At 36.8% G+C, this 17,277-nt stretch overlaps 1 protein-coding gene across 1 annotated transcript in view; it reads right to left on the reverse strand.

Annotated features, from left to right (window-relative positions):
- The window catches only part of PIBF1 (progesterone immunomodulatory binding factor 1), a 122,402-nt gene that overhangs the window by 12,273 nt on the left and 92,852 nt on the right, over positions 1-17,277 (reverse strand). Inside the window, exon 16 of the mRNA XM_071550119.1 lies at positions 16,944-17,028. Coding sequence (XP_071406220.1) covers positions 16,944-17,028 — 85 coding nt within the window. The remainder of the gene's footprint in view (positions 1-16,943; positions 17,029-17,277) is intronic.

The following is a 17,277-nucleotide window of genomic DNA, read 5'->3' on the forward strand; positions in this document are numbered from 1 at the left end:
GGGAGCAACGTAGCAGGAGGTGAAGTAAGGTAACATGTATTGCACCGTAAATAGTATCAGAAGAAATTACTTGCTTATTTCCATTTCTATTTGGTAAGTTATGTCCAACAACCTTAGTTAAAAATAGAAAAAGCAATTTTGTGTGCCAATATACAAACAGAGGAGATACAAAGGTTAGACTCAATGATCTTGGAGGTCTTTTCCAGCCTTAATGATTCTATGATTCTGTATTTAGGTACAGACAAAGGATAGGCATCAGTATTTTCCATGATGGCCATTAATTAAAATGGTTTTTGGTTTGGCATATTTCCCAAAATCTACCTTGCTAATTTATTAAGCTGAATGCTATCAGTGTTTGTGTTGTGGAACTCACTGAAAATCGAGATTTAAAATAGGATTAAAGGAAGCAAACCAAAGGAGTGCAAAACATTTTTAAAAGGTAAAGTAAAAAAGGAAAAATGGTTGATTGTTACCTGCTCAAATTACTCATATTTTGAAAAATCTGAGATTTCTATGATAATATTTGGTTTTAAAGAATAAGTAAAAATAAGTAATATTTTATTTAAAATTGTTTTGACCTATTTATTATCGATAATTGAAATGGTACTTAGAAAAATGCAGACTAAAGATCAGTTCTGGAATGCAAAGGATAAAATTTGATTCATTAAACTAAAAGTGACTAGAAGATAAAGATAAGCAAATGCAAAAATAAGGCATGGAGCCTTATAAAATATAAATGTATTTCAAGTTACAGATACTATAAAGAGATTTCTATTAACATTTGTTTTGATGTCCTTGATACATGTTCAAACATATATGTACCAAAAGAGCATCTTATATTTTCCTAATTCAAAATTAGTAGAATATTAAATATGATAACAAAACCATAACAGATCATCAAAACAAAATAGGAAACAACCATGTGACATGGAAAACGATTGAAGCATAAGAAGGAGCTGTTTTATCATGTAACTAATTGATGAAATACATGAAAAAATTTCCTACATTAAGCACAATAGGCATTTATCGAGATAGTAATTAATTTATTTTAAGTGAATTGTCAACTATAAAAATTTTTGTCTTACTGTCTCTGTCGTGTAACTATAATTAAAGGATGAAAGAATCCTCTGTGTGCACTCAAAAGCTTGCAGTGGCACTAAACATTATACATGTGTGTCTATAATTGTAATTGTAATAAATATGTAAATCTATATATGCAGTTTAAATGAAACATATTTATGTGTCATGTTCTGGAAGCAGATGCAAAATTACAGTCTCAAGAAAAAGCAACTTGCTTACACGAACCAATTCCATACATATCAATTCTTATGTTCTTATGGCAGAGATGTCTTGCACCTCAAATAATTGCCATAAAATGATCTTAAAAGAAAGCTTTACAGAGATCAAACTGAACAGCTGGAAATCCTCAATAGGAAGAAATATCTACCTTTGTGGTCTGAAGATAGTTCATCTGGACAGTAAATTTAATGGCTTATTCATATCACTAAAACAGTCATAGAAGACGCCAATGGATGCCAGATCCAAACCCTTCCTTGTGAAGTAAAGCCCACGGTTAAATATCCTCTAATGCAAATGTGACCCGATAGTATCATGTACAGTTAATTGAACCTTTACCATGAAAAATGGTATTCTACAATTTATGATTGCATACATTTATGAATTTACAATTGCAAACTTCACCTTGGATTATAAGTCCATTTTGAAGCAGAGAACTTGTATTGTGGAAGCTGAACAAGAGATTTCTGTTCTAGAAAATGTATCAGGTTCTGGCAGAACCACTGAATTTGATGACTGACAAATGTTCCCAGAGAAGAAAATAGCATAAAAGAACAGAAAAAGAGAAAAGGTGCTATATCCTATCATCTTTAAACAAGAAAACCAGCTTCATCAACAAAATCAGAAAAATCAGCTTAGAGATGGATAAAGCAAGAGGTTTCCTCCCTCAGAGATGATTATAAAAAGATTATAAGGTCTCTCAGAATTTGTGAGTCAAGCACTAAGATGATGATTTTAGATGTGTATTCCTACTCCCAGTCTGTAAGTCTCCTGTACTGCGATAGCAAACCATGTATGTTGTATATCCTTTGGAAAGCTTGTATTCCTCCCTTTAACAGCCATATGGTCCCCATGTGGTAAAATTATAACTCAAAATAAAAATATGCATCCAGTCTGAAGAAACTTGAGAGATTACAGCACTGTCTTTAGGTCCAAGAACAGTTGACTACATCTCCTACACATGGAAGGGACTAGACAAAAAATTCCTTCCCAAAGAGACGTAATGCACTACAACTTGAGTCCAGAGACTGGACTCTTCTCAATGTGGAAGTCAAATAATAGGTTTGAGTTTAGCAGTCAAGTGACTATTATGGCTACACTAACTTCTAAAATAATAACAAGAATAAAACCAATAGATATAATAGAACATATAAATGAAGAAAAACAGCCATACAGAGATGATAAACATGTTCGTTGCAAGTCAATGAAATCTCTCTTCACATGCACATATCCTTTCATTTAGGCAGCTATTGTAGTCTTCAAACAAGTCTTCACGGGGAAAAGCACAGTTCAGAAAATGAGGCTATGAGTATGTTGAGAAACCTAAACCAGCACTTAAGAATTCTACATCCATGTGGTAGTGTTCTGGAGAGCTTATGCAGAATGATTTCTCGTCTCTCAAAAATTATTCATGTTCAGTGCACAAATGTTCATAGAAGGATTCAGAGAAAAAATAACTTTATACTTTCTATAACACTTTCTTGAGAGAAAGTGATCTTAATATGGAAAAGGGCAGGGCAGGGTGGTTCAGAAGGAAGTATCTTCACTGTTGTCTGTCTCATGGTGTTCACTAGGGCCAAGCTTGATGGGCATAGCAGGTGATGGTAGGGAAAACACTAAAGATATTGCCCTGTATGAAGTCCTGTGCATTTCTTTACTTGAACCCCTCTTAGACTCCTACTGTAAATTTCCATGAAAGTAAAAGTGTGTTAAAAATAACGTTGTATCATTTAATTGCTGGTACTAAGATGGAGAAGCAACTTTGTGAGAAATCTGGCTGCAGTTTGGCTTTGGAACATGTGACTGGATACTTGATTGGATTTGATCACACTGACTTTTAGATATCTTCAGTAATAACATTTAAAGGTAACATTAATTTTGCTCATTTTAAATGAGCATATGGTAAATCACACCGTAATAGTGCATGTATTTCTTTTCTGACTACAAATCCCTAGATGATTTTCCGATGTAGATATCTACACTACAGATTTTTAAAATTAGGCAGGATCTGTCTCTGCTGTTTTGTCACCTGGCAAACTCATCAGGTCGTCTTTACACTGGCAGTACTCAGTAATAGCACTGGAGTTCATCAGTTAAAAAGAAGGCAAACAAATTAATCCCTCTGCACAGGCTGTTGGCATCAACAGGCTAGATGACTGAAGTAGACCCCGATTTGATCTTTCAACATATGCAATGATTTGCATACAGCACTTGGAAGAAAAAGTATGGTACTCGAAATTTGGAGTCCATTAGAGAAAGGAGACATATGTGTCATTATCAAGGACAAAAGTAGTACCTACAATATCTCCTCTTCAGAAGTACTGCCAATTCACACAAAGAATTATTTTAGAACTGTTCTTCACAGGTGTTCTTTCTTCAAGAGACACACTGCAGAAGATAGCCTATAGCCTGGAATGAATTATGTCTCCCTTTTTTATCTGAAAATGGAAAAAAACCCAACACCATCATCACAGAATTAGCAACACTGGACAGTAGCTTAATGATGATGAAGTGTGAAATAGAAGGAAGATAGTACAGAAATGCCACTTTGATGTGACAGCAAAGCAAAGTAAAGCAAAGAAAAATGATAAGTTAGTCCAGGGTTATGGGGCAGTTCATCCTGAGTGCAATCACACAGTACCTTCAGGGTGGACAAGGGATTAGACCCAGCCAGCATGGGTTTAGGAGGGGCAGGTCCTGTCTGACCAACCTGATCTCTTTTTACGATCAGGTGACCCACCTGGTGGATGAGGGGAAGGCTGTGGATGTGGTCTATCTGGATTTCAGCAAGGCCTTTGACACTGTCTCCCATAATATACTCCTGGAAAAGCTGGTAGCCCATGGCCTGGACAAATGTACCCTCTCCTGGATTAAGAGCTGGCTGGAGGGTCGGGCCCAGAGAGTGCTGGTGAACGGAGCTGCATCCAGCTGGCGGCCAGTCACCAGTGGTGTTCCCCAGGGGTCTGTATTGGGTCCAGTCCTGTTTAACATCTTTATTGATGATTTAGATGAGGGGATTGAGTCCATCATCAGCAAATTTGCTGATGACACCAAGCTGGGAGGGAGTGTTGACCTGCTGGAAGGCAGGAGGGCTCTGCAGAGGGATCTGGATAGACTTGAGAGATGGGCTGATTCCAATGGGATGAAGTTCAACAAGGCCAAGTGCCGGGTCCTGCACTTTGGCCACAACAACCCCCTGCAGCGCTACAGGCTGGGCACAGAGTGGCTGGAGAGCAGCCAGGCAGAAAGGGACCTTGGAGTACTAACTGACAGGAAGCTCAACATGAGCCAACAGTGTGCCCAGGTGGCCAAGAAGGCCAATGGGATCCTGTGCTGTATCAAAAATAGCATGGCCAGCAGGACCAGGGAAGTGATCCTTCCCCTGTACTCTGTGTTGGTGAGGCCACACCTTGAGTACTGTGTTCAGTTCTGGGCCCCTCAGTTCAGAAAGGATATTGAGGTGCTGGAGCGAGTCCAGAGAAGAGCAACAAGGCTGGTGAAGGGACTGGAGCACAAGCCCTATGGGGAGAGGCTGAGGGAGCTGGGGTTGTTTAGCCTGGAGAAGAGGAGGCTCAGAGGTGACCTCATCACTGTCTAGAACTACCTGAAGGGAAGTTATAGCCAGGTGGGGGCTGGTCTCTTCTCCCAGGCACTCAGCAACAGGACAAGGGGGCATGGGCTTAAGCTCTGCCAGGGGAAATTTAAGTTGGAGATGAGAAAAAATTTCTTTACAGAGAGAGTAATCAGGCACTGGAATGGGCTGCCCAGAGAGGTGGTGGATTCACCATCCCTAGAGATTTTTAAACGCAGATTGGATATGGCGCTGAGTGCCATGATCTAGTAAATGGACTAGAGTTGGACCAAGGGTTGGACTTGATGATCTTGCAGGTCTTTTCCAACCCAATCGATTCTATGATTCTATGATTACACTGTTTAAGACTGCAGATGGACGGGATGCAGTGGCACAACTGGTACAAACTCAGCTTCAACAATGGAACTCTTTGAGCTTATGTCTATCAGGAGCAGACTCTACATGCACAACAGAGCCTGAAGACTTTAACGACTGCCTATGAAGTTAAGAAAACATCACATGTCATGGTTCAGTCCTTCAAGGCAGAGTGCATTTGGCATAGCTGCATCCTAATTGCAGCTGTGCTGGAAATATGAGAAGTCAGCAAGAATTCTGGTGTTAGAATTGCACATATGGCCATCTTAGGCACATGGATACACACTGTAAAGCTGGAAACTGGAAGACAGTATGAAAGGTCCTGATCAAACAAACTGGGCGGTGGAAAGCTGCCAAACCCTGTCTGGGATGTCGATAGCTTCTCTGCACTACATTTAATTTACAAGTTCTCTATATCGCAATGCATATACAAACTTAAATGAACTGGAAGATCTGTGAATATATGGATCTACGAAGTACCTCCAGTTTTATAAGGTGAATGCATTAGAGCTGTGGCAACAATAAAATGGCCTAATCATTGCAGTGAACAACTTCTGTCTTTTTAGATACATAAAAATCTCTGCCTATTTCAGCTATATCTTAAATTTGTTCTCAACAGTTAGATCTAACTTAACAAAAATAAGAACAATTTGTCTCATATTTCAGAACACGCATGTTAAATTTTTAATTTTTTTTCACTTTTTCACTGAAGACCAGAAGTATATTTATAATTGTAACTAGGACTAATTCCTTCAGTTTTTTGTTGTAATCTGAGCCATTGTGACATTCACTTACTCAAATTAAAGTTTAATAAAATATATGCTTTGCTTAGTAAGTACTACTTACAGGAAATGGGTGCTAAAATGCTGATATGTCTAAACACCCTTATTTGCATAAATAATTATGTAGACGTTACTGTATTTTCTGAGAAGGTAATATTCTAGTTTAGTTCTCCCTGTATCTTTGTCATTTCTTACAGGGTATTTAAATTCACTTTCTACTTGGTAATATTCAAATGCTACCATGAAGTGAATAAAGTAAAATTTTTACACATTTGGATATGTAACAGAATGTGATAGAAACATTCATAGCCAATACAGAAAAAAAGACTATAACACTGGTTAAATGTTGAGAAAATCTGAACAATTTCAGATTGATCAACAGCTAACAATGTCTTGTTTAAACATTCATCACTTTAACTGATTCTCACTCTCTCAAAAACGTGTAATTTAAAATACACATGCCAATTCCTTCCCATAATCCATATGCAAGTTGCATTTTGCCTAGGAAACTTCCAATTTAGTACACAACTGCTTAGTGTACCACTGTGAATGGAAAGATAATTCTTTCAAGAATATATATGAAAAAAGAAGTAACACATTCTGAATAATACAACTCCAAGAAAAGACTGAATGTACCCAGCTGTTAAGTCCTCCCTCTTCCTAAATTCACCACTATTTGGAATTTAATTTTTATTAAAACTTGACAGCAACAAAACAGATAACAAAAAAAAAGAGATAAATACTGCTTAGGAGCATATTTTTCTTTGTAAAAAATGAGCCAGGAACTTCTCTACACTCGTTTAGCAATGTAAATGTCACTTTGTTTCTCCAAGCTTAAAGCCGAGAATAGCTCCGGGGCTTACTTGTGATGCAGAAATGTCCCTGTAATCTACTTAGAAAACATGCAGAACATTAATAGAAACTAGAATCTTGGAACATAAACGTAGCATAAGAAAAATGATAATTACTCTGTGGCTTAACATTTAAAAAGAGAGCTAAGCATTGTACATCAGCATTTTTTAATATAAAACAAGTTGCAGCACATAGAGGAGCAGGAAGTCATTCACTTTGGAAACACAAATAATTTTGATATTATCATGTACAATCTTTTTTTACACAGAAAAGAGGGGGAAGAGGCAGCAATAGAGACTGTTTGATGGCACCTGTTACCAATCACATCCATTCATTCATGTCTTCCCAAACCCTGCAGATACCCTTTCCTTCCCCTCTCCACCAACAAAGCAGTTTTCTCCTTTTATCCACTAAGCTTCCATCACCAATTAAACACGTACTGTCCTCTCCCTTATGACTCCAAAGCCTTTTATGAGCGTCTGAACTTCTCTCTACCTCTGTTTTTTGCAGATGGCAGCTGCTACTCTTCAGGTTCCTAAATCCAACGCATTGGCTTTCTGTCCTAGGTTATTCCTAGTCAATCTTCTTCAGCATAACTTAATTACAGCTAAAGATAGTATTAGCCAGATTTTAAGGTATGACTAATAATGAAATGCTGAAAACTCATCTGGAATTCTCAAGGTCATTGCTGAGATGGAATTAAACTTTGGGCACAGAGAACTTAGCATTGAGGGGCAGTTCCCCAGGGCAATATGAAAGGAAGAAAGATAAACATGGGAATATAGGAGCAACTGGTAAAAGCAAGGTAGAGCAGAGATACTTCAGGAGACCTTACTTCTCCAAAAAAGAGTTAAAAAAGAATAAAACCATTTGACTTTTCATTCATTTTTGTGGGCCAGATAAAGGGATAACTATTGAGAATTACCAGGGTTTTGTGTAGGACACTGACATGAGATGAATGCAGTCACTGAGCCTACTGGATTCTCAGACACTTGAACATTAAAATTTTGGAACAATGTTATGAATTCTGATAATTCACATGGCCATGTTTAAAGTCTAACATTCATTAAGATCTACATAAATCCTTGGAAATCTTAGCTTGATAATTTATAGAAGCTTGATAATTTCTTAGAACTATTAACAAACTATGCATATCCTAACAGGACTAATTAGTAGCTGTTCCTCCTGCTTGATCACAGGGACTCTCTCCAATCTTAAAACACAATTGCAGAATTCATTTGGCAGCCATTTATCAAAAACCAAAACAGAAGTCCAATTTCCTACATTTTAATTCTGTTCTAAATTTCACCTTTCTCTCTCACCTGTTCTTTTCCTCTATGCCCACTTACTGCCTACACAATATTGTCTTATGCTTATCTCCTTTTCTTGTGCCCCATCAGATCTTCTGTTTGCTTGGATGAGATAAACTTGGCTTTTAATCTCATTCACATAAGAACTCTAGCCTGCTGTGAAATTTATCTTTTTTCTGTCCTGGAAAATATGATATAAACCCATAAAAATATCCATTCTATGGAAAAAACCCTATCTTTTAAAAATGTGTACTTTAATTTTTTAAGATTTAATTTTTAAGAGACTCACAGGACTTTGGAAAGTGGTCTCTTTCAGGAGACATGGATTAAAAGTGAATGTAAATTCTCAGAATGATACAAAGTTAAAAGGTAATTTGTTTGTGAAACTACTTCCAAATTGTCAATCAGTTCCTATATAAGAAGATGACTTAGAGAAAGGAGTTAATTTGTGTCTAGTTAGGCAAAATAAACACTAAGGAGATTTTCTTTTCAGGTTTTTGAACTGAAACACTTAAGAAACAAAGAATGGCTGTGGTTAAGTTGCTACATTAGGACATATGAACTCTTTACCTCTACCACAAAGAGGGGAGATTTGGGCAAAGTGCTATTTCTTTTATTATTATGAACTAGGGAGTTTTGGGCAAAGCATCACTTCTTTATTTTTAATCGTTGCTTTTGCAAAACAGGAATTATAAGAAACTGTGAAAACCCGGTTCAAGTGAAGAGTCACATGGTTGTAAAGGAAAAACATCAAGTTTACTCATAAATGGTGAGTTACATATGAGATGTGGAAAGCTTCTGACCTGGCAATTGGAAGGTAAGTTCAACATAATAGTCACACAGGCAATTAGCATTTTAATATTAACCTTGCAGATTATTTTCAGCAACAACAGCTCATTAAGAGTTTTTTTATACTTTTATATGTTTTAAATAGCATAGGAGCTTGCAATGGATAATCAAAACAAATTTTAACCTGATCTGTTTGAAGATTCCTACCAATTCAGAAACACATATTTAGACAGATTTAACACTTGAGTGACATAGCTATTTACTGACATAAGCTAACTGGATTTAAGTAAACAAATAGCAATCAAACCACATGTGTCTGCAGCCATTTAACTGATTGATATCAAATGGGTTTATTTAAACTACTAGTATATGCTTTCTTCTTTGTCCCCTAGCAGACAGCCAGAGCCTGGTTTCTAGTTGCTAACTTCACTTGAAGAGTTTCAGTGCAGTAACACATGAATGTGTCAATAAGGCAGGTGACCAGTTCAGCAAGTTCACATTCTCTCACTTGTATGCACAGCTGCTAGTGTACCATGAGTGCACAGATGTGTAAAGGAGATAAAAATATCAGCAGGTTGTCTTATCTTTCTAATATATAATATTCATGTAATAATAACTAAACATGTCTGAATAAACAATTGCATTATAGGAAATTAATGACTATTGTAAACAGCTCTAATTTGCACCCCTTTACCCTTTTGTTTCTTACTACAATAGTTTCACAGTATTAATTTTATAGGTTGAAAATTACCATGTTGCCATACATCACATCCTGATGACTTCAAGCAGTTAAAAAATAGATAGTGTAAATTAAGTCCTTTATATTTGTACAAACGGAAACCGATCTTAGCACTCACAGGAACACCTATTGAAGTCTTCTCTTGCACCACTGTCTTATTTTTGTTTACATATCCCCTAGAATATTTCTATTTAAAGAATGTAAAGAACTCCTCCATTTGTTCTGCTTGCTCTGCTTTCCCCTCCCTGCCAAAACCCCAGTTACGAACTCCACATTAAACATATAAAAACCAGTGCGTTAATTTTCAAGATTTTAGCAGTCAGTTTCTACACTCAGGACTTTGAGTTGGAAAAGTTAAAATAGATTTAATTGTGCACATTATTAGTTTTCTTTACTATAACACATCTGCATCTTAAATATCTGAAGAAATACTACAATGCTATACATCAAAGCATAGCAAATTTATAACCTCTTAAATGTAACCTCAGGAAATTATTACTAAAACTTCTTGCCAAATATCTGAGTGCTGACAGACTGCCCTTCCAAGGTTTCAACTGAAGTTTGAAAGCCAATGGATAAAGTCTAGAGTTGCACTTCTGATGTTACAAAATACTAACAACTGCATCAAGCATGAAAGGCAATGGAATTGCCGAGATCACAGAGCTCATGGTAAATATTTCTTTTAGTCAAAGGTTTACTGTTGGAAAGAAAAAAAAATGCATCAAACTAGATAAAAGGAATCATGGATCAAGAGCTTCAGCTAAAAAAGATTTAGAGGATTCTTCCTACTTAACTTTAGCACTTAACAGAGAACTGTACTTCTATGCCTTCAAGTTATAGATTCCCATTATATGCACAACAGGATAAGGTTTGGATGCAGATAAAGGATAGCAGAGAAGCTGGTGCGCTATACTCTACAGTTTTGGACTCAAAATGTCCTCTTTATCAGAGGTAAGTAATAGTGACACAAATATTTTTACTTGCATTTTTCCTTGCTGGCCTCTTTGCAAAGGTGATTCAAGCTGCTAACCTAACAGCCAGCCATTCCCTTTTGCAGCTTTCTTTTTTTGGCCAGGTTAGGTTTCTCTTCAGTGATTTGAATGGTCCTAATGCAGCATTAGAGATGTGTCAGAGCTGGTGCAAGAGGAGGAGGGAGGGAGGAGAATAAGGAGCACAGAGGCAAAGCAGTGTTCCAGCTATGGGGGTCAACTCATGAATAAAGTATAATTTCATCTTGATTTATGATTTGAAGGAATATCCATCTTACCTATGCGTCCCTGACTATACAAAGACTCTAGGGCAACGAGGGGCCAACTCTGGGGCAAGAGGTACAGTTAGTTGTTTAGTTAGTGGGAAGAATCAAGACTATAACTTAGGGGTTTTTTTGGTGTGGTTTGGTTATCCTAGTTAGAGCATCAAAAGTGTGAAGTTCAGCTGATTAAAAAGAAAACACAGACTACAAATAATACAAAAAAAATTAATCTGGATTTGAAATATTCTCTTTTTTAAAAAACACACTGTTTACTAGAAGCTTATTAATGGGAGACACTGCTGTAACAGCAAACAATATTTTAGCTCTTCTATGGATCCGGAAAAAAATTAAATAATAATGCCTTGATAAAACATATAGCATATCTTCTGAAATCAGATGAAAAATTTGGCTGTACTACCTATACTTAGTCTCTTGCACTGCGAAGTTTACAAATGGCATCAGAATACTGCATACCCCTTCTGATAGCTCAGAGTGGCACAGGGAAGGCTTTATTATGAACCCCTAAGCACATCATCTCAGCAGGATCCTGGATACTGATCATTCACAATGCCATTGAGCTCCCTCTCAAATAGAAAAGTTTGCATTTATTCATATGAAGAAGATATGAAATTTTAACACACCAGCTGATTCTCAGTGATCCAAATGAAAAGATAGATTAAAAAGTTTTCCACATTCATTTACTAAGTAATTCAGAAAAAAAGAAGTAGCAGGCCAAAAAACAATTTATAATTTGGGCCAAGAATTTAGTTATTAAAAAAAAGCTTCCATTTTTCTCCTTCATGGGTGGACACAAACTTTTAAGACTTTGTAATGTCAAATGACTAGTTTTCACTTTGATTTCCCACAGCAAAATGTAAGAAACATCATCAAATTAGATGTTTACATAATTTGAAATAGTGAGGTATTTTATTACATTAATATTGTCATTTTTTTCTTGTAATAAAAGAGCTCATATAAGAGTCTTATATAAATTCTTCCAGGATTCAAAGTTAACTTTTTTTCCAAAATTAATATCTGTGAAAAGAGAAGTAAGATTAATCATAAATCTAAGTTCTTTTTTAAAAAAAACAAGGGTCTAAAATGCTATAATTCCCTCCAAAGCAACATTATGCATCCAACTGATATCACAAAGAGATAAAAATAAAAAAAACCCCAACCCCTCAAACTCTTAACATTCCATTAAAAAGATTTAATATAGTCTGAGACCACACAGGCTGGAATACCTTAAGTAAAAATTGCACGCTTATCGAAACACATTGTTGGAAGACAGTATTAACATTGTTCTGGCATTTTGCTTGTACTTTTAGCATACCTAAACTTCATTTTATGTTAACTATGAATATCTTGGGTTTATCTGTTCAAGAATTCCAATGTTTTTACTTGCAAACATGAAGGCAACAAGATAATTCCTAACAAGACATGACAGTTTAGTATGTGCAACAACTAAACAAGGCTGATAGTAACCATTTTAAATGATAGCGTGAAGAAAACACATAAACCCATAATTCATATTTTTTTTCAAATTGCATAAATCTGTATTTATAGGTTGCGTGTCAACACACCTTGTTTAAATGCAGTTAACGCCTTACTAACCCAAGATGAGAAAAATTGTATTTTATTCCTGTTAGCAAGAATAATTACTGGAAAATTGTGATGTTACTGGAAGTTTAACTTTTTTATTAAGATAGCAAAAAAATATAGTTGAATACTAACTCAGTATAAACTAAATTGCCCTATCCTGTATGAAGATTTCAGAACATGAGATAATTGCCTTTTAGAGAAATTCAGAGACTGTAAAACTAACAGAAGAAGTTTGTATTAAGAATAAAAAATAAAAGGCTGCACTAGGAATAAACAGAAATGACAGAATTTAAACATACACACAAAACTACTTGTTATTTCCACACATTTTCCTAAAACAATTTTAGTTTATTTTTTGTTTCTTAGGGGTTCTTTTGTGCATTGTACTGGCATTTCATAATTTTCTTCCCTCAAACATGTGACTTCTACTGTTTCTTTTCCAGTATTAATATCCTTTTCGGCATAGGTGTCTTAAAAAACATTATCACTGTTTCGCGAAACTAGTATGACTAATATGGCCTATTTTTAACAGATGTAAATAGAAATTTGAGAAAACAGTAATAATTTTGGAAATATTTGCTCAATTCAAATGTTCAGGCTATAAGGAACATCGAAGATGAAGTCTGTTTCAGACTCAAGTATTTGCTTTCTTTTTTAATCAAGCCCTTCCTGATAGTTTTCCACAGTTTGAAAATTTTAAATGGTGAAATGACACAAAGAAGCAAACTGCTTATAGGGTACTTATAGGGGCTGCTTTGTTTGGATGTAAACCATGTTGCATAGCTTTGAGTTAGAAATGTTACGGCTTCCTTAGGAAACATTGCTAAATTTTACCTCTATCACTTTCTACTGTTTGTAATCAGCTACAATTGATATCACCCTACTTAAACCAGGCACCCAAGGCATAACTACTTTAAGAGCATAACTACTTGGCAGCAGTCCTGCTTGGGAGAGAAGGAGTAGGAAGAAGAAATTTTGAAAGAAATTAATTTGAAATCAGCCTGCCAAGGGCCCATCATATTGGAAATTCAAAAAATACACTACATGTTTATACAATTAAGTTGTGTTTCCTCAGAATATTTTTTGTATCATTAATCTAAGGATATGATAAAGCATGAATATAATCATAAGGCTTATAAATTATCTATAAATGTTTAAATCATGGAATGGTCTGGGCTGGAAGGGATTATCTAGTTCCAAGCCCCCTGCCATGAGCAGGCACACCTTTCATGAGACTGGAATGCTCAAAGCCCTATCCAAGCTGGTCATGACACTGCCAAGGCTGGGGCATCCACAACCTCTCTCCGCAGCCTGTTCCAGTGCCTCACCATTCTCACAGTAAAGAATTTCTTCCCATATCTAATCCAAGCCTCCTCTCTTTCAGCTTGAAGCCATTCTCCCTTATCCTATCACTACATGTCCTGATGAGAAGTCTTTCTCCATCTTTTTTGCTGGCTTCTTTCCAGTATTGGTAGGCCACAATGAGGTCCCCCTGAAACCTTCTCTTTTCCAGGCAGAACAATCTCAATTCTCTCAGCCTTTCCTCACAGGGTAGAGTTGCTCCATACTTCTAATCATCTTGGTGGCCTCCTCTGGACTTGCTCCAACAGGTCAATGTCCTTCCTGTGCTGGCGACCTCAGAGCTGGGTGCAGCACTCCAGGTGGGGTCTCACCAGAGCAGAGCAGAGGGGTAGAGTCACCTCCCTTGACCTGCTGGCCACGCTGCTTTGGATGCAGGCCAGGACACAATTGACTTTCTGGGCTGCAAGTGCACATGGCTGGGTCATGTGCAGACTCTCATACACCAGCATCCCCGAGACCTTCTTGGTAGGGCTGCTCTCAATCTGTTCATCCCTCAGCCTGGCCTTAACCTTAAGCGCAGCACCTTGTACTTGGCCTTATTAAAGCCCATGAAATTCCCATGGGTCCACTTCTTGAGCCTGTACCTCTGGATGGCATCACATCTTTCAGGTGTGTCAATTGCACCACTCAGATTGGCGTCATCTGCAAATTTGCTGAGGGTGCATTCGGTCCCTTTGTCTGTCATTAATGAAGATATTAAATACCACTGGTACCAATATGGACCCCTAAAGGACACTACTTGTCATTGTTGTCCATCAGGACTCTGCCATTGACCACTACCCTCTGGATGTGACTGTCCAATCAATTCCTTACCCACTTAACAGTCCCCTCCATGGAATCCATCTCTCACTAGTTTAGAGAGAAGGATATTGTGGGGGACTGTGTCAAAGGCTTTATGGAAGTCCAGATAAATGACCTCTGTAGCCCTTCCCTTGTCCACTGATGTAGTCACTCCATCACAGAAGGCCAGTAGGTTGGTCAGGCAGGACTTGCCCCGGTGAAGCCATGCTGGCTGTTCGGAATCTCCTCCCTGTCCTCCATGTGCCTTAGCACAGCTTCTAGGAGGATCTGTTCCAAGATTTTTTCCCAGGCACTGAGATGAAGCTGATAGGTCGGTAGTTACCTGGATTCTCCTTTCTACCATTTTTAAAGATGGGTAAAATGTTTCCCTTTTTCCAGTCACAGTTACATTAACAGAGACGAGTGCATTACATATAAATAAAAAAAATTACAAAGAATTCCCACAAAAACCAAAAAGAAGAAAGCCAACCCAAATACAACCCAAACCAAACATTTGCCTTCCTCTTGAATTAAATAGTGAAATATACTATGTGGATACAGACAACAGAAATAAGAGCTATTGAAGATTACTTCTGATGCACCTACAGATGTTTCTGCCAGGTTAATGACACCTGCAATTTGGAGAAGTATGTTCAATCACTCTCTTCTGGAATTAGACTATTTTAATCTCTTATGCATGGAACTTCACAAGTATTTCAATCAATTCAGAGAGTTAATGGCAAAAAGTATTCTATGAGGAAATTACATCAGGCAAACATACACTGCAATTCAGCACAGAAGTTACATGATTTAAATACTTGTTTTCTTTTTACTTTTAGGGTGATTGTTTCGTATTTGAGTTCTGCACTCAGGGAACAGAATTAGTACACTTAAGTTGAGGCTCACTTCGACTCAGCTATCAGTAAAATTGTTTTCTTTTGGTCCTAAGAAAAAGTAGTTTCTTAAGGGGTCAGGAGAGACAAACTGGTTTGGACCAACTGATGACATGAGTTGTGGTTCACTGATCTAAGAAGGGAATTTGGAGAATAGTATAAAAAGCAGATGAGGGAGAACAATTTTGGAGGAGGAGTGAGTGGACTTCAGGAGGTGCATGATAGTCAGTTTTCTATGAAAATAATGTATTAAGAATGAGTAATAATGCAATCAATCTCTGACACAATAATTTAGAGGAGTTGTAGATTACTTGAAAGGAATCTTCTCTCTTACCTGTAAGAGAACTAAAAATATATTGTCAAAGAACTATTGATATAATCACTCTAGGATGATCACTTTCTCAACAGGTAACTGTGTAGTTAGATATCACTCTGTATATATAACTTGTGGTGCTTTTCCTCATATTCCTAATTCTTGATTAGCTAATGTTGTATTTGCTCTGCAAAGCCTTGCCAAATCATTCAGCAGCTCTGGGAGATGATCTAACAGCTACCCCGGTCACCTTTTGGTCTTACATCTTCAGTACTCTGTAGCTTCAGAAAACTTTCTATGGTACTATTCACCCTTTTTCAGATTCCTTCAGTAAATTTCATTTATTTTTATTTTTTGTTTCAGATATTTAATCTGTAAAAAAATTTTCTCATACTCCAGTGTGTTAGTCTCTGGTTTAGACAAAAATCTTGACAAAAGCCCTTCAGGGCTCCCTGTATAGAACATTTATGTGTAAATGGCACAATTTTGAATACTTTTAGATCTGAAAGTGTATTCCAGTCCAGCAGCACCCTGACTCTTTGCTTGGTTCCAAGTCAGGTAAGTACATAAAAATCACTCTGATCCTTCTCAGAATGAAACCTGTGTAACTACTGCCCTGTTTCCTCTCCCCTGTTTTGCAATTGAATTGCACAATGTTTTGGTCCAGGTTTTTAGCTGTAAGGACTGGGGAGCAGGGAAAGATCCTGGGGTGTATTGCAGCACATACAGGCCTTGCAGATTACATGTGTATCAATTTCATCATCTTTATCTAGATACCTGTTAAATGCTTGAAAATGCTAAACACATTGCAATGTAATTCTGTTGGATGCAAAGCAAAAAAAGGACAAAGATTAAATCATCAGAGAGAATTCAGCAACTGAGAGTACAATCACTTGTTTTTCTGAAAATGACACAGACAAAACCACCTCCAAAATCAAACAAAAATAAACAATTTTTTTCTTCATGGTTTAAGGACCAGAAAAGAAAAAGTGCACTTATTGTAGTAATGCTAAAAGAGGAAGATTACCTCACGGTCATTTAGAAGTCTCTCCAAATCTGCTGCCATTTGATTCTTGACACGCAGCAAAGCTGTCTTTTCTTTATTTAAAAGACTGGTAAAAAGAGGATAGGAAATACAGTAATAGCAACAGATAATCTCTTTTAATCTCGTATTCTGGCTGAAACATGCATTTTCTAAAGCTAAATACTGGCAACAATAAAAGGCTGCTTGAATAATTGTATTTAATGATCCTTCTCTATATTCAAACACTGAAATTTTTATAAATGGGCCTGAATGTACCAATACACACAAAATCTTTAGTCAAGCAGGAAAACTATTCAAAGCCTTTATGAAATGTTTT

Source organism: Pithys albifrons, chromosome 1 (genome assembly GCF_047495875.1).
Source record: "Pithys albifrons albifrons isolate INPA30051 chromosome 1, PitAlb_v1, whole genome shotgun sequence".
Lineage (NCBI taxonomy): Eukaryota > Metazoa > Chordata > Aves > Passeriformes > Thamnophilidae > Pithys > Pithys albifrons.